This window comes from Macaca thibetana, chromosome 3 (genome assembly GCF_024542745.1).
Source record: "Macaca thibetana thibetana isolate TM-01 chromosome 3, ASM2454274v1, whole genome shotgun sequence".
Taxonomy (NCBI): domain Eukaryota; kingdom Metazoa; phylum Chordata; class Mammalia; order Primates; family Cercopithecidae; genus Macaca; species Macaca thibetana.
Genome location: NC_065580.1, coordinates 140712305 through 140740026, shown reverse-complemented (window position 1 = coordinate 140740026; position 27722 = coordinate 140712305). Strand labels below are relative to the sequence as shown.

The following is a 27722-nucleotide window of genomic DNA, read 5'->3' as shown; positions in this document are numbered from 1 at the left end:
AGGCGGGCCGTGGTGGAGGCAGTGGCGAGAGGGGGCGGGGACAAGGAGAGGGCACGCACAGTTCTCGCTGCCGGGGTCTCTGCCGGCCAATAGGAGAGGCCTAGGGGCTGAAGGCGGTGGGGCGTGGCATTGGCGGCTCCAGCAACGGGAGGCCGTCCCAGGGCGGGCCAATCGGAATAAGGAGGTGGGAGAAACCTAGCCAATTAGCGTGCAGGACGGGCAAGGAGGGTGGGGGGCGGCGGAGTCTCCTGCGGACACCGCCCGCTCCCGAGCTTCTGTCAGGGGAGCTGGGCGTGCGGAGGCGGCTGAGGAGGCGGGAAGGCGGCAGTGGTTGAAGGGGTGATTGCTGACTAGCGGGGAGGGAGTGGGCAGCGATGGTGATGGCGGCGAAGAAGGGCCCGGGCCCGGGCGGCGGGGTCAGCGGGGGCAAGGCGGAGGCGGAGGCGGCCTCGGAGGTGTGGTGCCGTCGGGTGCGGGAGCTGGGTGGCTGCAGCCAGGCCGGGAATCGCCACTGCTTCGAGTGCGCCCAGCGCGGGGTCACCTACGTGGATATCACCGTGGGCAGCTTCGTGTGCACCACCTGCTCCGGCCTCCTGTGAGTGACCGGGAGGGAGTGGCCGAGGTCGGCGTGGGGGGACCCCGGGGACCCGAGGACGGGGTGGGGAGGCCGGGGCTCCGGGGCGCGAGAGAAAGAGGCCGAGGTGAGGGCGGCGGGGAGGTCAGGGAACGCGCCGGCTGTTGGGACGGGGTCGTCTGCTGCAGCGGTGTCGTGGGGAGGGGAAAGGGCAGGGGAGAGGAAGCAAGGCCGGAGTAGCGCTGCAGAGAGAAGGGTGGGGGTGCAGAATGACGCCCGGAGAGGGACCGAGAAAGTCCCCGAGGGAGGCGAGGCAAACTGTAAGTGGGGAGGGAGAAAGTGCGGAGGATGGAAGGGAACTCGGGGTGGGATGGGGTGTCGGGACTTAAAGGGCCAGAAAATGACATGCACCTTTAGAGGGAACTTCATGCAGGTGGAAAGCAAAAAGGAAAAAGGTGGGGAAAGCCGTCCTGGAGATGGACGAGCACCTTTCTTCCTTCGGGCTTGTGTCCCTGCTGGAGTGTGAGATGCGGAAGCCAGCTGAAACTTGGTTGAAATTCCTATGATTAGAGTACAGGATTTTAAAATAAAAAAAATTTTTTTAATAGGCGAATTAACCCAGATTGACAGCCTAGAGATAGTAGCTGGAAGTGAGCCATGGTCTAGAGTTCAGGTGTAGATACTAATCTTAGGAGGGCTTTGAAATGTTACCCAGAAGGTAAAACTCTTATGAAATCTAAGAGATGAGAGCCAATGGGTTACCCTGGTAGAGAGCTTAGCTTTTTCAAACGTTTGCACATCTAGGTGAGCCATCCTGAAGGTTAATCATTTACACCTTTAAGCTCCCTGTTGCCATGGCTGGATCCTGGTGGTAGCATCCAGGAAACTCTTTCTAGATTTTGGGGGGGCTTTGGTGCATCATCTGAGTGCTACACTTGGCATTGGTACTGTTCGGTCACGCCAGAGTGAATTTACAGCCACAGTTCTAGCCTAGTTTTCTGGCTATATAGTAAGCCCCCCTCCACCCCCCTCGGCACTCCTCCTACCCCCAAATTAAGATATTATTTGGTGGCCGGGCGCGGTGGCTCAAGCCTGTAATCCCAGCACTTTGGGAGGCCGAGACGGGCGGATCACAAGGTCAGGAGATCGAGACCATCCTGGCTAACACGGCGAAACCCCGTCTCTACTAAAAACACAAAAAATTAGCCGGGCGAGGTGGCGGCGCCTGTGGTCCCAGCTACTCGGGAGGCTGAGGCAGGAGAATGGCGGGAACCCGGAAGACGGAGCTTGCAGTGAGCTGAGATCCGGCCACTGCACTCCAGCCTGGGCGACAGAGCGAGACTCCGTCTCAAAAAAAAAAAAAAAAAAAAAAAAAAAAAAAAAAAAAAAAAAAGCTTTCCGGCCGGGCGCTGTGGCTCACTCCTGTAATCCCAGAACTTTGGGAGGCCAAGGCAGGCAGATCATGAGGTCAAGAGATCGAGACCATCCTGGCCAACATGGTGAAACCCCATCTCTACTAAAAATACAAAAATTAGCTGGACGTGGTGGTGTGCACCTGTAGTCCCAGCTACTTGAGAGGCTGAGGCAGGAGAATCACTTGAACTCGGGAGGTGGAGGTTGCAGTGAGCCAAGATCATGCCACTGTACTTCAGCCTTGTTGACAGAGCAAGACACTGTCTCAAAAACAAACAAACAAAAAAACCATTCCCTATCTTGATACCTTTAGGAGCCAGGGAGCAAGAAGTATTGTTCTTGCAAGACAGATGGGAGAACAGAAGCAAAGAGAGGTTTTGTAACTTACCCAATGCCATATGGGGGTTGCTGTTTCCAACACTTGTTGTTTGATATTAGTGATGATCATGGCAGACCAGCAAGGAGGATTTGGTTCTCCCAAGATGCAGTTTGGAATTATTTACTTCATTTTAACCTCCTTTGCTAAACCTCTCTGGGTTCTGATCAACCTCACTTGTGGGTTGTAAGGATGAATTCGACTTTGGTCTAAGTAAAAGCCATCGTGGCTCTTGGGATAATGATTGAGAACCCAAACAGTAACGTGTCATAAACTGAGATAGACTCAAATGAAGCAAGAGGATAGAGACTCGGAAGTGGGTGAAGAACTCTGGGGACAGATTGAGCAACGTTTAGGAATATGTATAGGGGTCGGGCTCGGTGGCTCACGCCTGTAATCCCAACACTTTAGGAGGCCAAGGTGAGCAGATCACCTGAGGTCAGGAGTTTTGAGACCAGCCTGGCCAGCATGGCGAAACCTCATCTCTACTAAAAATACAAAAATTAGCCAGGCATGGTGGCAGGCGCCTGTAATTCCAGGTACTCAGGAGGCTGAAGCAGGAGAATTGCTTGAACCCAAGAGGCGGAGGTTGCAGTGAGCCGAGATCGTGCCACTGTACTCTCCAGCCTGGGTGATGGAGCGAGACTCTGTCTCAAAAAAAAAAAAAAAAAAAAAAAAAAAAAAAAAAAAAGTATGTATAGGGTAAAGTAGAAAGAGAAAGAGCTGATTCCTGAAGATCCTGCTATGAAAAGGGAAATCTCATTAGTCTGAAGAGAACTAAAGAGACGCGGAAGGATGAAACTGATGGATAAAATTGAGTAAGTGGGAAGTGCTGACATTGTTATCATTATTTTGTAGATCTTTGTTAAAATGTCCCACAGATAACATTTCCCTTATAATATCCCTCAATCAGGACACAAAGAAAGGTAAGTATCTGGGACACATTAAAAACCTGGTTTCTTTTTTTTTTGAGATGGAGTCTCACTTGCTTAGGCCGGACTGCAATGGTGTGATCCCAGCTCACTGCAACCTCTGCCTCCCAGGTTTAAGCAATTGTCCTGCCTCAGCCTCCTGAGTAGCTGGGACTACAGGCATGCACCACCACATCTGGCTAATTTTTGTATTTTTAGTAGAGATGGGGTTTCACCATGTTGGCCAGGCTGGTCTCGAACTCCTGACTTCAAGTGATCCACCCGCCTCAGCCTCCCAAAGTGCTGGGATTACAGGTGTGAGCCACGGCACCCAGGCTGCTTAGCTTTTTGGTAAAGCATTATGAGACTAAATCAGGGAGTGATTCTCACAGCGGTAGATTTAGAGAGCATATTTTGGTGTTTGGGAAATGAGAAGCTAGACCAACCCTTTGTTAGCAGGAAATGAGAGTGAAGTGAAAGATCAAGAGGCTAGGCCAGTAAATGTAGCTGAATTGAAGGCATGTTAAGAGTCTAAGAAGAGAAATTTCAGGAGAAACTCTGCAAGAAAGCTGAAGTTTCCCTATAATTAACATGACAAGGGCGAAGCATATAATCCTTGTAAAGGGGTCTTAACACAGTATTACCTGTGTCCCTTTGATGTGCTGTGGGAAGGAGTGGGAGCTGGCAGGTGGGCTGTAAGGCAGAATGTGAGGCAGGGGACGCTTATTTCTGGAGGCATGGTTCCATGGTGGCACGGAGACCAATTAGCATCTTAAATCCGCATGATTGATTACCTGTAGATTAGGGTTTATTGTTAGTGGGAAGTGAAAATTGTGGTCGGCTGACAGCCTGCACGTTCATTCATTCGGTCAGTCAACATGAACTTATTCAGTGCCTGTCAAGTGCCAGACACTGTTTTAGGTACTGGAGACAGAGTAGTGATAAAGTTCGCATTTTCACAGAGCTGACATCCTAGTGGAAGCCATGGACTATAAAGAAATCGTTCTGTATTGCTAAAGGCTGTGAAGTAAAATGAAGCTCTGTGGGTTAGAGTGATACCAAACTGAGGTTGATGCAAAGAGAATTATGATGATGATGATGATTATTATTATTAATAGTTGCCCAGGCTGGAGTGCAGTGGTGCAATCTCGGCTCATTGCAACCTCCACCTCCTGGGTTCAAGCGATTCTTCTGCCTCAGCCTCCCCAGGGAGCTGGGATTACAGGTGCCCACCACCACGCCCGGCTAATTTTTTTATTTTTAGTAGAGAGAGGGTTTTACCATGTTGGCCAGGCTGGTCTCAAACTCCTGACCTCAGATGATCCACCTGCCTTGGCCTCCCAAAGTGCTAGGATTACAGGCATGAACTACTGTGCCTGGCCTTGAGAAGAAATATTCTTTGTTAAAATGAAGAGGATATTGAGGGAAGAAACTGAAATACCACACTTAGCATCATAGCCAGAGAAAGGAGACAGCAGGATGACATTATTTTAAAGGCCAATTTTCTGTTCAGTGTGTTAGAAATATGTCTCCTTCATAAGGGAATAGAGTCGTCTGGGGGCAGTGAGCAAACTTACTAGAATTCCCAGCTGGCTGGATTGGCCGATGTAGCAAAGTTGACGGTTCCTGCCAAAGTTGAATTTCCTAAGATCTGAAGAAAAACACATATTTTAATATTGGTGGGTGCGTATGACTCTGCCTGCATCCCTGCATGTATGAGCTCATTCTTGTTCTCTCTCTTTAATGAGAAATATTTTCTCAGCTGTAGCAAAAACCCACAGCGTTGGTGTGAGGGCTTGAGCGAGAGGCTGCTAGTTTCTGCTGTTCCTAAATTTACATACATACTGCCACAATTGTAGGTCCCACACCTGACCTAGTTTTATTCATTTGGTTTTCTTCCAGTACCTAATTTCCTTAACCTAGATGTGGATCTGTTTAATTTCCCCAACATACACATATGCTTGTTTGTTTAGTTACATTTCTAACTCTTGGAGGATGAATCTGTCATTTGAATCTTAAGACGGGGTAAAAATTGCTGCTAAAAAGCATCTATTTGCAAAGCAGTTCTTTAAATGTTCTTTCTTGTTCTGGTTTGCCTGAATGCTTCTGTGGAACCACTGTTCCTCAGAAAGAAAATGGATGTTGAAGCCTGAGATCTCATTGACATAAGGATGGACACTAACTTTGACACCCAATTTTTTCAGCAAAGTATGACATGTTTCCTTGATGTAGCTGTTTGGGTCCATCTTCAATCCATCGTTCTTCAGGCATTGATAATAGATACTTATCTCTTCTACTTCTACCCAACTTTACTGTGATCACAGGAGTCAGAATTAAGGTGGGCAGAGCTCTGGGCTGGGTGTCAAGAATGCACTTGACAGCTCTTTATTTGTGACAAGTTCCTGCCCTCCTTGTCCCTTACTTTCCCTGTCTGACTTGCTGATGGTTCTTAGTTGAAGCATTTTAATCTCCATAGGAGGAAAGGTATAATACATTGTTCAATAATTCAGTACTTTTCCATCTGTCTGAATTGGAGAGGTACACATGTACCTTGCCCCTGTTTTAGTCCCATCCCTCCATCCCCTCCTCTGTCGTCTTTCATGTTGACCTCTGTTGGGCAGAGGTGGACAGAGTCTCACTAAATTACAGATTTAGGTGCTGTTTCATAAGGGGCGCATGAACCACTTGAAAAGCCCCTAAGGAAGTAATAAATTACTAAAGGGATGAGAAGAAGCTCGACGGGGGGTGGTGAGAGAGGTGAGGGCGGAGGGAGAAATGTAAAAAGGATTGAGGTTGAGCCTAAAGGGAAGGGCGGCTGGATGCTATCAGGAGTCTATCTGACTCTAATCAACAGGACAGCTGCTTATCATTGCTGCTGAGGAGGAATGGATTGAAGCAGAATTTAGATCAGGAGGAGGTTGCCTAAAATTAGTGAAATTGACCCTGGAGCAGGGTAATAGGAGAGCCCTCCTCTTAGGCACTATTGAAAGTTCCTAACAGGGACTCTTCATAGCGATGTTTGCATCCAAGATAAGAGCTAAACTGGTTTAGTTGTACCCTGTTCAGAAGCAGAGGAGTGAAATCCCAGAGCAGAGAAACACGATCTGGGGCGTATGAATCTGAACACAAATGTTCAAAGGCAAGGATTTCCCAAGTCCAAATTTGGCACAAATGAAAAAGAACTTGGGTGCTGGGTGGAACTGGTTTTTTTCCATTGTTGACCTGGCAGAACTTTCTTATCTGAGCAGCTGAGCAGGTTTGATGCTTTTATGAAGCAAGATAGAAGCAAAAATATGGGCCAGCATGAGGGTGATGATCACAGAAAAACAAAAGGTGTGGTATTTGTGGAAATAGTACTATGCTTAATGGAATCAGAGGGGAGACGGGAGGGAGGGAAAGAGAGGACCGGGCAGACGTTAGCTGCTACACATACAAGTGGCTTCAGCTGCCAAATAATTCAGACTACTTCAAATGCCCTTTAGGTGCCCTGTGAAAAAGAAACTGAAGTGGATAAAGACAACCTGACTGACTGGAGTCTTGAGTCCTAGTAATAATGTACTTTCAATTGGAAAAACTTACTCTATTCTGGGAAAATAAATTGATCTTTGTTCCTCCCGAGCACTTCCTGGTTAGAAATACCAGAATGAATTTGCTGTGATTTCTTCTTTTGGGAGGAACCTGAGAGTTATGTTGGGGAACTGGGTGCAAGTAGGAGAGCTGGGCCTGTTTAATTCCAGGCCAGTGACTCACATCTGGTCCGCTGCATGACCCTGGTATATACCCAGTGAAATGCAGCATACCTAGGCCACATGATTTTAGCTACCAGGAGGAAGGGGGCTCTTGTTTCTAAATTGCTTCTTTTGGCCAGCAGTGGCCTCTCTCTGATTCAGAAAGAAAAACTCTGACTCATAGGCCATGTAACTAGGCCCCCTTCCTAGGCTGCAGTGTTGCCTTGTAGAGAATTCTCCCTGCCCCCAGACTGTGGCTCTGGTTGTACAAAATCCAGTCTACAGACATCAAGGTCAGAGCAATGCTTTTTGTACTGTGCTATGGAAACATCCTGTTCCATCAGATTCATTTGGCCCAAAGCACCTAAATCGTTTCTTATTTTCTCTGCCTTCCCATCATCCTATCACATCCGTCCGGCCCCCCCACCCCCACCGCCCCCACCAAAAATAAACTCTTTTAGTCCAGGCTCAACCATAAGTTCTGTTCTAAGCATCCCATCTTGATTGATGCCTGGGTTGAGTCCCGCCTCCTTCCCCTAACAAGGAAGCACACCTCCCTGTTTACAGTTCGCTGACAGTTCCTGGTTATCCATTCAGGAAATGTCAATGACCTTTTTGTGATAGGCTTAGAATCTGTTTTTCTAGTGTAAACATAATACGTTTTACCTTCCCCATGACCGTTTCTCTTCCTTCCGCAACTGCTGCACCCTGGAGTCACGTTCTCCCTGATACTTCAGTGCCTGACTGAATAGAACCCTACTGCAGTGAGAAGTACTTTTTTTGTCCAGGCTTCCTGGGTTCTTCTTGTGAGCTCCTGTTGATAAGATAATTTGGTCCTATAATTTTTGTATCCCCCACAGTGCCTCCTATAATGCCTTGTGTTTTGGCAAAGTAAATTTTGTTTGTAGGAGGTGAAGGAGAAGACCTTTGAGATCACAGGGACAGTGAGATCTGGCTAGACTTCAGAAAGCCCTGACATTCTGAAGGGGAAGGGCCTATTGGTTAAGGTGAGAAAGGGTATAAAAGCAGGCTGGCTAGAATTAAAAGCAAAACCAAACCAAGCCATTAGCAAGAGAGGCCTTAGGAGAGAGAACCGACTATCTCTGAAATGTGATCAGAAGACAGTCTTCAGGGCAGATCGAGCTTAAGAGCTATTGTTTGACATGTAGTAACAAAGCCTTGCTTTTGTTTTTCCCTGAGCTTATCTTTCCTTGGGGGCATCAGTCCTCTTTGATATTGCTTGTCTTTTATAAGAGCATTTTTGATACCCTTTATACCTAAAGGTCTAGCAGCAGAATTGCTGCAAACAGCGTCAACTGGAGCCTCCAGTGTCCTGTCCTTTGTTAAAATCCCATAATGAGTAATTTATCATCCGCAGGGTGGCCGCCCTTTACTGTTCACTCTGTACTGAGTCCGCCCACTCCCTGCCCCCCACCCCCGGCCCCCGCCCCGCTTTTGCTTACACGCTCACTGCCATTCTCCCAGACTTGGCAGGAACACTTGGATTCTATGTGTGCACCTGTTAGTGTGAATGTATGTTTTCCCTACCTTCTTTGTGAATTTTCAGGATTTTCATCTGTTAAGTATTTTTGTCTCTTTTTCCCCCTTTGCTCTTCCTGAGGACGTCGTCAGCCAGGACCCTATTCTAGATTTTTATTTGAACAACTCCATTTGGCCATTTTTTTTTCCATGAGAGTAAAAGTCTGAAGAGGCCTCATCTGCTGAGACTGCTTGCCTCCTGGTCCCAGGGTCTAGCTTGTCTTGGTTTGGGCAGTTTTGTTTTAATCCAATGAGGGTAGTAGACCTAGACCAGAATACAACTTAAGGTGCAAGGACAGGAGAACCTATGAAGGCCTGCCTGGCTTGGCCCCAAGTTTCCTCTATTAGAACACTCCTGAGACCAGTTGAGTGGGGACAAGGAAGCTTTCTCTTCTCTTATAATCTCCACAGGGTTCCTGGAGGCAGAACTGGATTCCCAGGGAGTTAGCAGAACATACAGAGGAGGCACAAAAGCATTGCCACAGGATACATATTCCTCGCCCATGCCAGCCTCATAGCTCATGGTTGAACTTGACTTCTTCTTGCTTTACTGAGAGTTATAGAAATAAGAAAGTCAAATATTTCTTTTCCTAGAGATGGCTTCCTGAAAGAGAGGGACCCTCTCCATCCCACCACCACTCCACCCTTCTGTGTAGACTCAAGGAGGGCCAGCCGGGCTAGAGACTTTTTTGTCACCAAATCCTGTCTTTGTTAGTGTTATCAAGAATAGTCCTGGGCCTTCATTTTTGCCTTCCCTCATGCTTGAGGGATTTGTGTTTTTGTGGGCCCTGGTACCTTGGGGATGGGCTGCAGGTCTAAAGCAATGATGAAGTAGGAAATGGGAAGTGGTCACACGTCCGAGTTCCCAGAAGTACCCCCTCGACCTACAAGCTGAACACTGAAACTACTGGGATCTGAGCCAGGCTAGAGGTGGCTTCTGGATGGGTGGGCTCTGCCTTTCCTCTCCGGAATGACTGGGATCACAGGGTGTTCCTGACTCTCTCTTCCCTGTCTCTTTAGAGACTTCTTTTTTTTTTTTTTTTTTTTTTTTTGTGGTGGGAGCGGGGCGGAGGGACAGAGTCTTGCTCTGTTGCCCAGGCTGGAGTGCAGTGGCGTGATTTCGGCTCACTGCAGCCTCTGCCTCCCAGGTTCAAGATATTCTCATGCCTCAGCCTCCTGAGTAGCTGGGATTACAGGCATGCACTACCACGCCCGGCTAATTTTTGTATTTTTAGTAGAGATGGGGTTTCACCATGTTGGCCAGACTGGTGTTGAACTCCTGGCCTCAAGTGAGCTGCCTGCCTCAGCCTTCTAAAGTGCTGGGATTAAAGAGGCTGTACCTGGCCTCTCTTTGGAGACTTCTAATATCTCCAAAATATTTCAAATATTTCCCTTCCGGCCGGGCGCGGTGGCTCAAGCCTGTAATCCCAGCACTTTGGGAGGCCGAGACGGGTGGATCACAAGGTCAGGAGATCGAGACCAGCCTGGCTAAATACGGTGAAACCCCGTCTCTACTAAAAAATACAAAAAACTAGCCGGGTGAGGTGGCGGGCGCCTGTAGTCCCAGCTACTCGGGAGGCTGAGGCAGGAGAATGGCATAGACCCGGGAGGCGGAGCTTGCAGTGAGCTGAGATGCGGCCACTGCACTCCAGCCTGGGCGACAGAGCGAGACTCCGTCTCAAAAAAAAAAAAAAAAAAAATATTTCCCTTCCATCCTGGAATTAGGAAGTAGCTTCAGATGGGGGGGTTCTGGCCGGATGTGGTGGCTCAAGCCTGTAATCCCCAGCACTTTGGGAGGCCAAGACGGGTGGATCACGAGGTCAGGAGATCGAGACCATCCTGGCTAACACGGTGAAACCCTGTCTCTACTAAAAAATACAAAAAAACTAGCCGGGCAAGGTGGCGGGCGCCTGTAGTCCCAGCTACTCGGGAGGCTGAGGCAGGAGAATGGCGTAAACCCGGGAGGCAGAGCTTGCAGTGAGCTGAGATCCGGCCACTGCACCCCAGCCTGGGTGACAGAGCGAGACTCTGTCTCAAAAAAAAAAAAAAAAAAATGGATGGGGGGGGTTCTATCTGAGCTTAGTTTATATGCTATTGTTTCACCTTTTCTGCCTCCTCCCCCTCCCATGAACAGCCTGCCGTGCTAACTGCATTATACTTCTCTTTCTTCCTGTTTCTCTCCCGCAGGAGAGGGCTGAATCCCCCTCATCGTGTCAAGTCAATCTCCATGACAACTTTCACTGAGCCTGAAGTAGTATTCCTGCAATCCCGTGGAAATGAGGTGAGCTGCCACCGATGGAGTGGTGAGAAGGTCGCCCTATCTGCAGGTGGGGCTTTGTCTCGAGATTGTAGGGAAACCTTATGGTTTCATTTTTGGTTGAGTTTCTCTGAATTTTTTCCTATGTATGATTTCTTTCCTTAGGTATATTTGTATATTTACAGAATCTTTATTCTGTTATACAAATCGTGGTTTGTCTAAGCTCCTTTTTCAGGAGTCAGGGGAAGCAGCAATATCTTTGTAGGATGTGGCACCTGAGCAATGGAGGGGTAGAATGATCAGAGCTCCAGAGCATGAGCATTCAGAGTTGACTGGGCCAGCCTCTCTGAGGAAGCTCTCCTGGAGCCAGCTCTGCTGCCTTAAGCCTTGACCACCTGGGTTTAAGTGCATATCTTTTACTTGAAAGTGACTTGTAAACCCCTTCCCTAGCTAAATCTGACAATCAGAAGTTGCTATCCTTGGCGTTAGCAGTACCCCTAGCTTATGGGTGATTGGTTTACTTAGAGGGTGTCCTCAAGGGCCTCTGGAGGTGTCCTGGAAGCCAGAGCTCTGAAAATTGTCCCAGACCCTACCCTTATCGAAATTTAATTCTCCATAATTCTTATGGCCCTCTATTTTCCTTTTTCAATACATGTCACAAAATGTGATTATAACTTTAGTTTTATTTATCTAAGACATGACCGCCCCATTGGATTATAAACTCTGCAAGGACAGGAATCATATCTGGTTTGTAGATAGACTCAGATCCTAGCACTGTATTTTTATTTATAATACAGGAGGCAGGAGAATTGCTTAAACCCCGGAGGTGGAGGTTGCAGTGAGCCGAGATCGTGCCACTGCACTCCAGCCTGGCGACAGAGTGAGAATCCATCTCAAAAAAAAAAAAAAAAAGGAAGTGGTATCTTTTATATTTCCTGCTTTCTGCTCCCACTCCTCTGACACCTTCATTCTTTTAGGTTTGCCGGAAGATTTGGCTGGGTCTATTTGATGCTCGGACATCTTTAGTACCAGATTCCAGGGATCCTCAGAAAGTGAAGGAGTTTCTCCAGGAAAAATATGAGAAGAAGAGATGGTAAGGAGTAGGAAAGAGGTTGCTATGGAAACGTGTTCAAGACATTCTGCATCTGACAGTCCAGTTTCTAGAGTTGAATTTGACCTTCTCACAAAGGCTAGACTTGGGTTGAGTCTGTTCCACTCCCATTCAGTTACAGGTAAAAAAAATCTACATGAAAGGACAACTTGTTCTCAGTCACTAACCCTGCAGATTTTATGTCCTCTCTTTTGGAGAGATAATAGACTGATTAGAGTCGGGAGGTAGGCCTGTGGGTGTTCATTTTTATAGCTCAGCTGATCTTGTATATGGAGAGAGATGGCAGGAAGCACACAGCCTATAGTTTTATTCCTTTAACCCATCATTTCATGATTTTTTTTTTTTTTTTTGAGACCAGGTCTCACTCTGTTGCCCAGGTTAGAGTGCAGTGCCACAGTCACAGCTTACTGCAGCCTCAGCTTCTTGGGGCTCAGGTGATCCTCCTACCTCATCCTCCCCAGTAACTGGTACTACAGGTGTGTGCCACCATGCCTGGCTAATTTTTATATTTTTTGTAGAAATGGGGTTTCACCATGTTGCCCAGGCTAGTCTCAAACTCCTGGGCTCAAGTGATCTGCCCGCCTTGGCCTCCCAAAGTGCTGGGATTACAGGCGTGAGCCACCACGCCCAGCCTTGTTTCATGATTTATATGTACAGCCAGCCCTCTGTATCTGTAGATTCTGCATCCATGGATCCAATCAACCTCACATCAAAAATATTTGGGAAAACAGGCCATGCACGGTGGCTCACTCCTGTAATCCCAGCACTTTGGGAGGCTGAGTTGAGCAGACCACTTGAGGTCAGAAGTTCGAGACCAGCCTGGCCAACATGGTGAAACCCCGTCCCTACTAAAAATAAAAAAAAAAAAAACTAGCTGAGTGTGGTGGTGGACACCTGTAATCCCAGCTACTCTTGAGGCTGAGGCAGGAAAATCGCTTGAACCCAGGAGGCGGAGGTTGCAGTGAGCTGAGATTGTGCCATTGCACCCCACCCTGGGCAAAGAGAGAGACTCTGTCTCAAAAAAAAATAAATAAATAAAAAAAGGCCAGGGGCTGGGGGGAACACAAAAAATAACAATACAACAATAAAAAATAATACAAATAAGGCCAGGCACGGTGGCTTATGCCTGTAATCCCAGCACTTTGGGAGGCCGAGGCGGGTATATCACAGGGTCAGGAGTTCAAGACTAGCCTGGCCAACATGGTGAAACCCCGTCTGTACTAAAAATACAAAAAATTAGCCAGGCGCGGTGGTGGCCACCTGTAATCCCAGCTACTCGGGAGGCTGAGGCAGAGAACTGCTTGAACCCGGGAGGTGGAGGTTGCAGTGAGCCAAGATCATTCCACTGTACTCCAGCCTGGGCGACAGAGTGAGACTCTGTCTCAAAAATAATAATAATAATAATAATACAAATAAAAAAGCAATACAATATAGCAACTATTTGCATGTCATTTACATTGTAAATGATTTAAAGTATATTAGAGTAGGTACATGTTTGATATGCAAATACTTCACCATTTTATATAAGAGACTTGAGCATCCTGTCCTCTGATTATGGAATTGTCGGGGGATCGTGGAACCAGTTCCCTGGGAATACCATGGGACAACTATATTTTGTCTTTCTGATGAAGGAAACAGCATCTCCATTCTCCCTTACCTTTCCTCTCCCCTGGTATCACTTCTTGTGGGATCTCCGGGGTGTGTACATGTTGGGAGGTAACTGTGAGGTAGAGAAGAGAATGCAGAGAACAAAGAGATTGATGTGGATAAGACCACACTGTGGAGTCCCTCCTAGGGATGTCCTCAGGATTAAGGTGACACTTACCGAGTAGGGGCCACCTACACTGTAGTGGAAGGGAATTGTCTCGGCAGTAGCAGGAGCTGGCAGGATAGAAGTGTGGATTGTCAGCACCTAGAGGATGAGGTGGCAGGCAGCTTTTCTGTGGAACTGAGAAGAAGGAGTCTGAAGAAACACCCAGGAAATAAAAGAGGGGGACCTTTGCCAGGTGCGGTCACTCACCCTGTAATTCCAGAACTTTGGAGACTAAGGCAGGAGGATCACTTGAGGCCAAGAGGTTGAGACCAGCCTGGGCAAAATAGCGAGACCTCGTCTCTATAAATAATTAAAAAATTAGCCAGGCATGGTAGCGTGTACTTGTGGTCCCAGCTACTTGGGAGGCTGAGGCAGGAGGATCACTTGAGTCTGGGTGGTTAAGGCTCCGATGAGCCAACATTGCCCCACTGCACTCCAGCCTGGGTGACAGAGCGAGACCCTGTCTCAAAAAAACCAAAAGATGTTCAAGGGGATGCTCAAGATAGGCAGAACTTTGCTAAGTTGCTTGGTTGCCTTCATAAAAGGGAATTAGTAGAGAAAAATGAGCATAGATTTTGACTCCTGTAACCTGTGTCTTCCCAAACACCTAAGCTGAGCATGGTCCAAAGTTTTATCCCTCTCTTTACAGCCTAACTATTCTTTCTCAAAGGTATGTCCCCCCAGACCAAGTCAAGGGGCCCGCTTATACCAAAGGCAGTGCCTCCACCCCTGTGCAGGGCTCCATCCCAGAAGGAAAGCCCCTTCGGACACTTCTGGGTGATCCTGCACCGTCTCTCTCAGTTGCTGCCTCCACCTCGAGCCAGGTAACTCTCAGATCTGCTCGTCATGTTTCTGTTGAGATTTGGGAGACAGGAGTGTCAGTTTCCTGAATCAGATTCCCCGGACTTAGCAGACAACAATGCAGGAGCGGTGAGTTGGTTCTCGGTCCTGCTGTTAACCCGTATCTTGTATTTGTCACTTCTGGACCTCCTATCTTTTGGAAGTCAGAACCCAACAGGAAGTGGTATTTAGGGAAGTCACAATATCAGCTCCAAACCTGAGCATTCCATCAAAGAAACACAGAAGGGGCTGGGATATGGTGTCCAATACCTGGGAAAGTTGAGGAGTAACAGCCTTGGGGGCAGTGTTGGGCAACATTCCTGTATATCTCAGGGTTACCTTGGCTCATGTGCTGTAAAATGTGTGGTTCTTGGAGCAGGTGTACTGAGAAGACGATGATATGAGCTGTAAGAGGGGCCAAGGCAGCTGCTGCCCAGGAAACTGAGGTTGAGGGCAGTTACTCACTGTCTTCTTTCTCCACCTGCCTATCTGAGGGCAACTTGGGGAGCCAGAGGAGGGCCTGAGGCATGTCTGGGATTCTAAGGGCTGTATGCAATTCCTTCTCCTCCAAGCCCGTCAGTCAGTCTCACGCTCGGACATCCCAGGCCCGGAGCACTCAGCCACCTCCCCACTCCTCTGTCAAAAAAGCCAGTACTGACCTGCTGGCTGACATTGGTGGAGACCCCTTTGCTGCACCCCAGACGGCACCAGCTTTTGCTGCATTCCCTGCCTTTGGGGGTAAGTGAGTTTTGGTATGGGACCCTCCCTACAGCATATATACTTACAACATGAGAGATACAGTCCCTGGAGGTGACCGTGGCTCTAGATCTTCTCATGCAAATAAATGTGAAGGTCACTCTGAAGCAGCAAGGCTGGGAGGATTGGGGTCAAATAAGTACAGCCAGGATTATGTTTGGGAGTTTGATCCTAAAACATTACAGTTGAGGGCTCCTAGCACTTCCTTTTAGAACACTGGAAATAGCCTTTTTTACTGTTTTCTCTCTCTCTTACAATGGTAGGACGGGGATTATCATGTGTTCCATTTCACCAAAGATTATTCTTCCCCCAAATCAGCAATAGCCAGTAGAGGGTTGAGTAGCGTAGAATCTGTTTTCCTTTTTTAAAAATTTTCAAGCCGGACACAGTGGCTCACACCTGTAATCCTAGCATTTGAGAGGCCGAGGCAGGCGGATCACCTGAGGTCAGGAGTTCAAGACCAGCCAGGCCAACATGGTGAAACCCCATCTCTACTAAAAAAATACAAAAAACCAGCTGGGCGTGGTGGCGGGTGCCTGTAGTCCCAGCTACTCGGAGGCTGAGGCAGGAGAATGGCATAAACCCGGGAGGCGGAGCTTGCAGTGAGCCGAGATCGTGCCACTGCACTCCAGCCTGGGTGACACAGCGAGACTCCGTCTCAAAAAAAAAGAAAAAAGAAAAAATTAGCCAAGTGTGGTGGCACGTGCCTGTGGTCCCAGCTACTCGGGAGGCTGAGGCAGGAGAATTGTTTGAACCTGGGAGGCGGAGGTTGCAGTGAGCTGCAATCGCGCCACTGCACTTCAGCCTGGGTGACAGAGTGAGACTCCGTCTCAAAAAAAAAAAAAAAAATTCAAGCTCCTTCCTCCATGAAAAAAAATTTTCATGCCCCAAACTAGGCCCTGACAAAAATGTTAATGCCTCATGGAGTAAGGATAGAAGAGGGCAGGGAGTGAACCTGGAGGCCCTGGGTGCCCCTGTCCCCCTGTGTGGGTCTGGCTCTTGGCCCCAGGCCCCACCCATTTCCCTCTGAAGAGGACCCTGTGGAAAGGCAGATGTCCTATAAGAGTGGCCTTTGGCCTTTAGAATTAGTAGATATATTACATAGATAGGTATATACATTTTCTTTTCTTTTTCTGTTTTTGTTTTGTTTTTGTTTTTGTTTTGAGTCAGAGTCTCATTCTGTCACCCAGGCTAGAGTAGAGTGGCACAATCTCGGCTCACTGCAACCTCCACCTCCCAGGTTTAAGCAATTCTCATGCCTCAGCCTCCCAGGTAGCTGGGATTACAGGCACGTACCACCACGGCCAGCTAATTTTTATATTTTTAGTAGAGAGAGGGTTTTACCATGTTGGCCAGGCTGGTCTTGAACGTCTGACCTCAACTGATCTGCCCGCCTCGGCCTCCCAAAGTGCTGGGATTACAGGCATGAGCTACCACACCCGACAATTTTCTGTATAACCTTTATGTTTCTTCCACCTACAGGTCAGACACCTTCCCACGGGGGCTTTGCCAACTTTGATGCCTTCAGCAGTGGCCCCAGCACTTCTGTGTTCGGAAGCCTCCCTCCAGCTGGTCAAGCCCCGTTCCAGGCCCAGCCAACTCCTGCGGGTAAACTCTGCCCCACTGGCTTCCTTTCTCTTCCAACCGTGTCCATTTCTTCATGTCCATAAATCAGCCTTCATTCATATCCTCACTATCCTAAAGAGCAAAGCAGCAAAGCACAAAGAGAAGCAGCTCCAGGAGAGGATGAGCGTGTCTGACACATTCTTGTCAGGGAGAGGGGGCTCTACTGTTCTGCTTTTTCATGAAAGGAAAAATGACTAAGATTGCAGCAGGAGCTGTGTGGGTTATACACTAGGAAACTTTTCACTAGGAAGTATGGAAGACCTGAGTCCTAAACGGATGTGACCTTTTTCTCTAAGGTGCTCTTGTCTGCATGGTACACTGTCCCAAAGGGTCAAGGGTCAAGGTAGTCTCCAGAAGTCCTCATCCATCCCACTAAGACCAAAGGCCTGTAAACTCTACGTTGCTGCCAGCCACAATGGCTCATGCCTGTAATCCTAATACTCTGGGAGGCTGAGGTGGGAGGATCACTTGAACCCAGGAGTGTGAGGCTGCAGTGAGTGATTACTGTGCCACTGCACTCCAGCCTGGGTGACAGAGTGAGACCCTGTCTCAAAACAAATAAACATACAAAACCAAAAAACTATGCTATTTAGCCATTGCAAGAGACTCTTCAGGCCTTCTTAAAGCATTCTGCTCCTTCCTAAGCTCTAGATGTCGAGTCTTCATAGCCTTTGGGTGCCTTCTGCCTTTGGACATCCTGGACAATGGGAGGGCAGCTGCAGTGCTCGCTGTCAGGCCCAGATGTCTGGGGGAAAAGCCAGTGACATACACTCTTTCTTTTTCCCTTCCTCTACCCATCCTTCTCTTCCCCACCCTCACTGCCAGCCAGTCGGATGCTAACTGAAAGTTACAGCTTTGGTAAGTTATTCTCCCCACCCCAGAGCCTACCCAAGCGCCTCTGATCATAGAGTTTTGAGGGCTGGAAAGAACCCTTAAAATTTGGTCATTTGACAGATAAGGCAATTAAGCAATTTCCCTAGTCGTGCAGGCCAAGAGTGACCAAGCTGAGACCAGAGCCCAGACTTCTTGACTCATGCTCTGCCCACAGCCTTCTCACTGTGCCACTGTGAGCTGATTAGCTGCTTTTGTTTCTATTTTATCATTTTGGAGGGCGACAAGAAGAAACATATATTGATAAAAGTTGGCTGGGTATGGTGGTTCACACCTGTGATCCCAGCACTTTGGGAGGTCCAGGTGGGCAGATCACCTGAGGTCAGGAGTTTGAGATCAGCCTGGCCAACATGGTGAAACACCATCTCTACTCAAAATACAAAAATTAGCTGGGCGTGGTGGCAGGCACCTGGAATCCCAGCTACTCGGGGGACTGAGGCAGGAGAATCACTTGAACCTGGGAGGCAGAGGCTGCGGCAAGCCGAGATCGTGCCACTGCACTCCAGCCCGAGTGGCAGAGTAAGACTCTGTCTCAAAAAAAAAAAAAAAAGTTCACAAAGAGGTTCTCAAAACCATGTACTTAAAATAACTGACCTCATACCGGTGAGATTCACGAAGCAAAAACTATTAGACACAATCAGAATTTAATAAGCCAAAGGAGTAGGAGACTATAATTTGTATTTTGGTAGACTATAATTTGTGCAGTGCTTTCCCACATGACTAGCAGACAAGTAAGAAAGAAACTAGGAAACAAAATCTCCATAAATTCTAACAAAGATAAATCACATAGGTCACATTCTAGTTTTTGTTGTTGTTTTTTGTTTTTTTTTGTTTGTGTGTTGTTTGAGACAGAGTCTTACTCTGTCACCCAGGCTAGAGTGCAATGGTGCAATCTCATTCAAGCGATTCTCCTGCCTCAGCCTCCTGAGTAGCAGGATTACAGGCACATGCCACCGTGCCCAGCTAATTTTTGTATTTTTAGTAGAGATGGAGTTTCATTCACCATGTTGGCCAGGCCAGTCTCAATCTCCTGACCTCAAGTGATCCGCCTGCCTTGGCATTCCAAAATTCTGTGATTACAGGCATGGGCCACCATGCCTGGCCATAGGTCACATTCTGTATGATAAAAGATGACATAAACAAAGCTTAAAGGCATGAAACAGATGGAGAGACGATACAACATAGAAAACAGATGGAAGTTAGTATCTATAAAGTATTTTTTAAATTCCTGCAAATATTAAAATAGAATAATGGACAAGAGATACAAGCAGGTAACACTCAGAAAAAAAATATGAAAATAGGCCAGGCGTGGTGGCTCATGCCTATAATCCCAGCAGTATGGGAAGCTGAGGCAGGTGGATCACTCTGAGGTCAGGAGTTTGAGACCAGCCTTGCCAACATGGTGAAACCCCATCTCTGCTAAAAATACAAAAATTAGCTGGGCATGGTGGCAGGCGCCTGTAATCGCAGCTACTTGGGAGGCTGAGGCAGGAGAATCGCTTGAACCTGGGAGGCGGAGGTTGCAGTGAGCAGAGATCGCACTATTGCCCTCCAGCCTGGGTGACAAGAACGAGACTTGGTCTCAAAAAAAAAAAAAAAAAAGAAAATATCCTCAACCTAACTAATCAGAGAAATGCAAACTAGGATAAGATAGTTTTGCACATCATATTGGCAAAATTTTTAGATTGATAATGGCCAGTATCATGTGGGGAAAAGGACCTTCTTGTGTGCTGTTGGCAGAAATTGTACATTGGTGCAGGAATATTCAATTTAGTAAGAAAGGTGTGCTCCCAGGAATGGGAGCACTCGAGGAAACAGCCTATATAAAGTTGTTATAGATGTGTCCCTTCTGAAATGCCTTCCCAGTACAATTGATTGCTCTAAAGACAAGAGTTTTTGGGGCAGACTCAGGGAGAAGGAAGGGCTCAGCCCCACGGATGTTCCAAGCATTAAACCTTTTGTCCACTATCTGGCTGTCTCAAAAAGCAGTCAATCACTGGGTGCGGTGGCTTATACCTGTAATCCCAGCACTTTGGGAGGCTGAGGGGGTGCATCATTTGAGGTTAGAAGTTTGAAACCAGCCTGGCCTACATGGTGAAAACCCCCTCTACCAAAATACAAAAATTGGGCATGGTGGTGCGTGCCCATAGTTCCAGCTACTGGGGAGGCTGAGGCAGGAAGATTGCTTGAACCGGGGAGGCTGAGGTAGCAGTGAGCTGAGATTGTGCCTCTGCACTCCAGCCTGGGTGACAGAGCAAGACTCTGTCTCAAACAAAACAAAACAAAAACAGTCAACTTACAGCCAAACCCAGAGCCAAGGAACATTTCTGAGGATTCTGCCATTGTTGGGCACCTTCATGCACTATGTCCATGAGGAAGGAAAGAGCCTCCCTTTGCAGGAAACTGGCTCAACTTGGCCCAGATCTAATGCTGATAATTGGCAGAACCACTTCCCACTACACCATGATCATGCAGGTGTTCCTGTGAGTGTGATTTAGCTATTGGGTGTGAACTGAGAGGAGATTTTGAGAGGTGGGTGTCTCTTCTGACAAGCCTGCTTTTATTTTTATATTTCTGAGGGGGAGTATGGAGAGAGGGGAGGTTTTCAAAACTGCTTCTCTGAAACTGCGATAAGTCATGGTAGAAATCTAGCTGCGTGGCGTGAGAAGCGCATGAAGGCCGGGTGTGGTGGCTCATGCCTGTAATCCCATCACTTTGGGAGGCTGAGGTGGGCGGATCACCTGAGCTCATGAGTTCGAGACCAGCCTGGGAAACATGGCAAAACTTCTTCTCTACCAAAACTACAAATAATTAGCTGGGAATGGTGGTATGCGCCTATAGTCCCAGCTACTCAGGAGGCTAAGGTGGGAGAATCAGCTGAGCCCTGAAGGTCGAGGCTTCAGTGAGCTGAGATTGTGCTACTGCACTCCAGTCTGGGCAACTGGAATGAAACCCTGCCTCAAAAAAAAAAAAAAAAAAAAAAAAAAAAAAAAGTACATGAAATGAAAAGCAAACAGGAGCGCAGGTGTTTCTTGGGCCACCGCCTCCTTTATGAGAATGCACTCTGTGCAAAGGGCCAACCCCGCCTAGGCTAGGGATAGTTCTGCCCCCTAGTGTTCACAGGGAGGCACAGCATGGCCTGCAGCCTCTCTCCCGGCTTGGTCCTCACTGGGGTGAGCTCCTGGAACATGAAGGACCACAGTAGTACAAAGAGTCAGCCATCCGAGGAGAGGGAGCCGTGCTCGCGTGGAAATTCCACACACTGTACTTGGAGGCAGGCAGACAGGGAAAGGCCTCGACTGGAAGAGTCAGTAGAGGATCCAACACCATGCTGCTGGCTTTTTTTTTTTTTCTAAACAGTCTCGCCCTATTGCCTAGGCTGGAGTGCAGTGGCTTGATCTTGGCTCACTGCAATCTTCCTCTTTCAGGTTCAAGTGATTCTGGTGCCTCAGCCTCCCATGTAGCTGGAATTACAGGTATGCACCCCCATGCCCAGCTTATTTTTGTGCTTTTAGTAGAAACAGGGTTTTGCCATGTTGGCCAGGCTTGTCTCGAACTCCTGACCTCAAGCGATCTGCTTGCCTCAGCCTCCCAAAGTGGAGGGATTACAGGTGTGAGCCACTGGGCCCGGCCCCAGCCAGCTGGCTTTCTAGCCTGCCTAACAGTCTGTGGATTAGAAAGGATTGATGACCAAGTAAGCACAGTGGCATTGTAACCTTTCCCAGGAGGAAGCTGGCAGCCAGCACTCGTTCATCTAGAAAGCCCAGACATTTAGGAAGGAGGTGGCAAAGGAGAGCACTGTCTTACAAGTGCTGACACTCAGTGAGAGGGAGCGGGGCTTCAGGACCTGGCAGCAAGTAGGCACTGGGCACTTCGTCTTCCCTGCTAGATTCTCAACTTCTCCAACTTAAGGCCCAGGTCACTGTTATTTATGCATAGTGCCTAGCATGTGGAAGATCTCCCTCTTTTTTTTTTTTTTGAGATGGAATCTCGCTCTGTCGCCCAGGCTGGAGTGCAGTGGCGCAATCTCAGCTCATTGCAAGCTCCGCCTCCTGGGTTCACACCATTTTCCTGCCTCAGCCTCCTGAGTAGCTGGAACTACAGGCGCCCGCCACCACATCCGGCTAATTTTTTTTTTTGAGACGGAGTCTCGCTCTGTCGCCCAGGCTGGAGTGCAGTGGCCGGATCTCAGCTCACTGCAAGCTCCGCCTCCCGGGTTTACGCCATTCTCCTGCCTCAGCCTCCCGAGTAGCTGGGACTACGTTAGCTGGGACTACAGGCACCCGCCACCTCGCCCGGCTAGTTTTTTGTATTTTTTAGTAGAGACGGGGTTTCACCGTGTTAGCCAGGATGGTCTTGATCTCCTGACCTCGTGATCCGCCCGTCTCGGCCTCCCAAAGTGCTGGGATTACAGGCTTGAGCCACCGCGCCCGGCCGGCTAATTTTTTTTTTTTGTATTTTTAGTAGAGACGGGGTTTCACCACGTTAGCCAGGATGGTCTCGATCTCCTGACCTCATGATCCGCCCACCTTGGCCTCCCAAAGTGTTAGGATTACAGGCGTGAGCCACCACACCCAGCCAGATCTCCTTTTTTTTTTTTTTTTTTGAGATGGAGTCTCGCTCTGTTGCCCAGGCTGGAGTGCAATGGCCGGATCTCAGCTCACTGCAAGCTCCGCCTCCCGGGTTTAAGCCATTCTCCTGCCTCAGCCTCCTGAATAGCGCGGACTACAGGCGCCCGCCACCTCGCCCGGCTAGTTTTTTGTATTTTTTAGTAGAGACGGGGTTTCACCATGTTAGCCAGGATGGTGTCAATCTCCTGACCTCGTGATTCGCCCATCTCGGCCTCCCAAAGTGCTGGGATTACAGGCTTGAGCCACCACGCCCGGCCCCTCCCCCCCTTTTTTTTTTTTTTTGAGAGGGAGTTTTGCTCTTGCTGCCCAGGCTGGGGTGCAATGGTGTGATCTCAGCTCACTGCAACCTCTGCTTCCCGGGTTGGAGTGATTCTCCTGCCTCAGCCTCTGAAGTAGCTGGGATTACAGGCGCCTGCCACCATGCCCAGCTAATTTTTGTATTTTTAGTAGAGACGGTTTCGCCATGTTGCCAAGGGTGGTCTCGAACTCCTGACCTCAAGTAATCTGCTCTCCTCGGCCTCTGAAAGTATTGGGATTATAGGCACGAACCACCGCGTCCTGTCAATAAAGCCTTTTTCCATCTGGACTCTTCTTTTACATTCACAGCAGCCCAGTGTGGTCAATAGGGTCCCAAGATAGAGAGGAGACTTTGATGCACAAAGAGGAGGCTCTCTTAAAATGACAGGGACTCCACCTCTTTCCCTGAGACAAGATTGCCTGGAATTTCCAGGACTCTTGGCCCTTGGCTGTTTTGTAAGATGTCCATGTGGGCCTTGCCCTCTGTGCTTTTTCTTTTTGGCTGTGAAGAGGAGAGAGGGCAGGAGAACCCAGCAGCGGGGCTGGCGCCATGAGCAGAGCGTCCAGGCTCAGGGCATTGGGGCGGCCTCCTGAGAGGCAGCAGCTACATGGGGAAGAGATAGTGCTGACGGCTGGAGGCTGCACAGGCCAGGAGCCTCCTGAGTGTGATGGGACTTACTGTCCTCCATGGTGCCTCTGCCTGCCCCTCCCTGCCACGTTCTGATAAATGGAAAGGCGGGTTTGAGGAAAGGACAGGCTTTTCCATCTCTTGAGGGAAAAGTGGGACATGAAAGCCAAATGGGAGCAGGAGGAGAACAGCCTGACCCAGGGACGAGCTGCTTTCCTCTCCGCAGCGGAGCTTTGAGCGCAGGGGACATGGAGAAGGACTGGGCTGTCACCTTGCCGAGAACTCTTGGTGGGAGACAAGACCTCCTGAACTGGGTGGTCCCGGGGAAAATGGGCTGGCTCAGAGAACCCAGTGGGCGCCTGTCATGCCACGACTCCAATCCATCACCACCGCCATCTCCATCTCCTCTCCTGCCCCTCCCGCTCTGTCTCACCTCAGCTCTCCCTGTTGTATTTTCCACAACTGTCCAGGGAGCAGCCAGGGGACTCCATTTGGTGCCGTTCCGCTGGCACCCACCAGTCAGCCAAACAGCCTCACAGACGTGGGCAGCTTCCTGGGACCCGGGGTGCCCACTGCAGGTGTTCCTAGCAGGTAGGTATGGACAGTGGGCAGTCTGCTCTAGGGCAGGAGAGCCGCCCGAAGCCTGGCCTTGCTCCTCCCAGCCCCATCAGCATCTCCTGGCGGTTCTCCCTTCCCCTCCTCTCCCTCACTCACCCTGAAGAGCAAGGTGGGTTGGCATCTCCTGGCCCCTCACTCAGGTTTGATTGGCCCTGGCAGCTGTGCATGACTTCTCTCTCCCCGTGTCGCAGCCTTTTCGGGATGGCTGGCCAGGTCCCCCCACTCCAGTCTGTCACGATGGGCAGCAGCAGCAGCACAGGGCTGGCCTTTGGAGGTGAGTCCTGCCTGTGGAGACCCAGAGGAGGGGACCTGAGGCCAGGAGGAGTCTGGGGACTCTGGACAGGGTGGGAAGGGGATAGATTGAGAGGAATGCTTAGGCATCACAGGATGAAGCAAGTGAGAAAAAAAGTAACCATCTCTCTCTCACTCTGCTCCCCATTCCACCTGGGCAGCCTTCACCAACCCTTTTGCAGCTCCCGCCGCCCAGCCCCCGCTGCCTTCCACCAACCCATTCCAGCCCAATGGCTTGGCGCCAGGTAAGCCTCCAGCACGGTCCCTTGTCCTGACCGTCTGAGACTCCCAGGGCTCACATTACCCTGCAGTCTCTCAATTAACCCTTTGTCTCACACTGTCGGGAGAAGCAGACAGCCTGGTTCTTCCCCTGCCCACACGGTGCCAGGCCACCTAGCACCCAGGTCACAGAGCCAGAGTTTAGAATTAGAAGCACACAGGCAACTACTTACCGGAGACCGCACTGAAGACTGTTTTAAAGTTGACCAACAGTGGCAACGATTCTCCTGTCTCCAGCCCTCGGCAGTGTCCCTTTGGGCACCCAGCCCCAGTCTCTTCTGTGCCCTGAAGATTAAGCCACCTGAAACACTCACGCTGTTCCCTGCTTCCATCAGTTCCAGGCCTGTGGTCTCCTCTCACCCCAGCCCTCCCCAGCCTCTGCTGCTCTCCCTTCAGACTCATGCTGGCTGAAGCCTCGAGGCCGGGGAGAGAGGAATAAGAGTGAATGCAGCAGAGCTGTGTGGTGGGCCCATTGCTGAGGGTTTTGTGGCCCTGATTTAATCTTCACAGCAGCCCTAGGAGACGGACTGTCCCCATTTTAGAGATGAGAGAACTAAGGCACAGACAGCGTTAGAAGTTTGCACCGTTTTTGCAGTTTAGCAGGTAGTGGGAGGCTAGCCCAGTCCTGCACCATGCCCATGCCTGGAACCACTATGCCCTCCCTGCCACGCACCCCTGGGCAGGGAGAGGGCAGGGTTGTTTGGTGGTGTGAGAAGCAGAAGAGTTCCATGGCTGGTTCAGGGTATTTCTGCTGGGTCCCTCGCTTCTCATGTCAGGAAAAAACCATATCCCATTTTCCCATCTTGGAGGGACTTAGGAAAAACAGTTCTCCAGCCCACCTTCCAGAAGTTCACCCGAACCTCTCATCTCTCACTTCATAGGGCCAGGCTTTGGGATGAGCAGTGCTGGGCCTGGCTTCCCCCAGGCAGTGCCACCCACTGGGGCCTTTGCCAGCTCCTTCCCAGCACCGCTCTTCCCCCCGCAGACCCCGCTGGCTCAGCAGCAGAATGGTAAGAGCTGCAAATGGACAACCCCTTTCACCCCGTCCAGTCTCTGCATAGAGATCAGTTAGTTGTCCCTCCGACCTCATCAGAGCCCATGCAGTGCTGTTTCTGACCAGCAGGGGGGAACCAGGGAAGCGCCAGACCTGCCCGGGTACTTCCACTGCTCCCTTCCCTTACTCCCCCAGTTTAGGAGGGCCTCCCTTGCTGTCTGCCTGCAGGAAGGTGGGCTGGTGTCAGCTGAGTGACTGCTCTCGCCCCCCAGGCTCTTCCTTCGGGGACTTAGGATCAGCCAAGTTGGGGCAGAGGCCACTGAGCCAGCCAGTTGGGATCTCCACCAACCCCTTCATGGTGAGTACCCCAGCAGGGGTGCTGTGGTACGGTGAGTGGGCTTTCCCTCTGGGACAATCCTTCCAGAAGAGGCTGATGTGAGGTGGCCCCTGCGCCCCTTCCTCGTGAAGGTCTGCGTTGTCCAAGCCAGGGCTGAGCTTGGGCCTCAGCTCTTCTGGGCGCTGGCATCTCCCATGCCATTCCATCCCTGTCCTTGGCTCCCTTCTCCCTCACTTTCCTTTTTTTTTTTTTTTTTGAGACAGTCTTGCTCTGTCTCCCAGGCTTGACTTCAGTGGCCCAATCTCGGCTCACTGCAACTTCCACTTCCTAAGTTCAAGCAATTCTCCTGCCTCAGCCTCCTGAGTAGCAGGGACTACAGGTGTGCACCACCACACCTGGCTAATTTTTGTATTTTTAGTAGAGATAGGGTTTTCCCATGGTGGCCAGGCTGGTCTTGAACTCCTGACCTCAGGTGATCAGCCCACCTCAGCCTGCCAAAGTGCTGGGATTACAGGTATGAGCCACCACGCCTGGCCTCTTCTCCCTCACTTTCCCACTGCCCTCAGCATAGCGATTTTTCAGGAGAAAGGACTCCTGGCTGCCTTTCTTCTAAGCTTCCAACTCCTCTCCCCTAACTGGAAAACGTGTTGTTCTTTCTTTCCAGACTGGACCTTCATCAAGCCCATTCGCCTCCAAGCCTCCAACCACCAACCCCTTCTTGTAGCACTGTGTTTTTGGGGGACCTCTTCCCTGCCTTCTGGGGCCCTCTGCTCCCTAGAGCTCTGGTGACCACTTACCTGTGGGCGTTTCTATGGGCCTTAGGGATGGTGGAGGTGCTAATGCTTTGCTTGGGGCCTACAGGTGAAAGGTGGCTGTCCTCAGATTCCACAAAGCCTCTGCTCCCCTCCCTCGTCCCACCTCCACCCAGGCAGGAAGCCCAGGAGGAGTGCGGGCAGGGCCTGGCCTGGAGGAGTGATAGTTGAGGGGAGGGATTTTTTTCAAATGATCAGTTAGGACAGCTCCCTGCTCCCCTGCTCTCACTGCACAGTGCTCCCCCACTCCCAGCCCTGTGGGTGGAGGACATTGCGAGCACAGACTGGCCAGCCTTACCCCGTGGGAACAGCTCTTCCCTTGGCCCAGCTCGCCAGCGCTGTGCTCCTCGTGGATGGGAGTGCAGTGGGGAAGGTAGGGGAAACACGAGGCACAGTGTTGACGGGGCAGTGACCAGACAGTCCCGGGAGCCAGAAGGCCCAGGTGGCCCAAGTGCTCTTGGTGGCCCAGCTTGGCCAGCGCATACTTTCCTCCTGCAGCACCCCCTGCTGAAGGGGTCCCCCATTGTTTTGCTTCCCCAGCGCCCAGGATGAGCGGTTTACCTTTGAGCTCACCCGGGCCCAGCTCCTGTCAAGCACTTTAGTTAGCTGTTGGTGTCATGTTTGGATACCAGTGTTTTATATTTATACATAGAGAGGATTTTCTAATATAGCCTATTATATATAAATAGATCTATCTATATGCACATACATATATACACACACCCAGCCAATCTCCCGCTCCCAGACTGCTCTCATATGTGGGGAATGGGATGAATCCCCAACTGTGCCTCGACCATCAAAGCCGGAGCTCCAGGGCTGGAGGGGGGCAGCTATGTGTCCTGACCCCCACCATTCCCAGAGCCTGGGTTTTCCAGGGAAAGGCTTTGTGCAATTGCCTGGTCTTTTTTTTTTTTTCTCCATGTGCCTCCCCATCCCCAAATCTCTGCACCAAAGCTCATTGCAGGCAGTGTTAGAAAAGAACTGCATTTGAACGAAAGAG

General features: G+C 49.8%; 1 protein-coding gene across 4 annotated transcripts; it reads left to right on the top strand.

Annotated features, from left to right (window-relative positions):
• Positions 1–205: 205 nt before the first annotated feature.
• Positions 206–27719, top strand: AGFG2 (ArfGAP with FG repeats 2). Of its 4 annotated transcripts, XM_050783721.1 has the most exons (14): positions 206–595; positions 10729–10822; positions 11776–11891; positions 14393–14546; positions 15135–15300; positions 16801–16926; positions 17770–17802; positions 21264–21311; positions 23862–23982; positions 24201–24283; positions 24462–24545; positions 25461–25589; positions 25846–25931; positions 26575–27719. In XM_050783721.1, the coding sequence occupies exons 1-14, from the start codon at positions 375–377 to the stop codon at positions 26632–26634; spliced, it is 1521 nt and encodes a 506-aa protein (XP_050639678.1). In that variant the 5' UTR covers positions 206–374; the 3' UTR covers positions 26635–27719. The 4 variants fall into 4 exon arrangements, with proteins under 4 accessions (XP_050639678.1, XP_050639679.1, XP_050639681.1 ...); XM_050783722.1 differs by lacking the exon at positions 17770–17802; XM_050783724.1 differs by lacking the exon at positions 21264–21311.
• The last annotated feature ends 3 nt before the right edge of the window (positions 27720–27722 follow it).

Excerpts from the sequence above, each read along its gene's own strand:
- AGFG2 (XM_050783721.1), top strand. The coding sequence starts at position 375 with ATGGTGATGGCGGCGAAGAAGGGCCCGGGCCCGGGCGGCGGGGTCAGC. Across the intron at positions 16,927-17,769 it reads GGCCCAGCCAACTCCTGCGG|CCAGTCGGATGCTAACTGAA; the intron begins GTAAACTCTGCC and ends CCTCACTGCCAG. Across the intron at positions 17,803-21,263 it reads AACTGAAAGTTACAGCTTTG|GTTCAAGTGATTCTGGTGCC; the intron begins GTAAGTTATTCT and ends TTCCTCTTTCAG.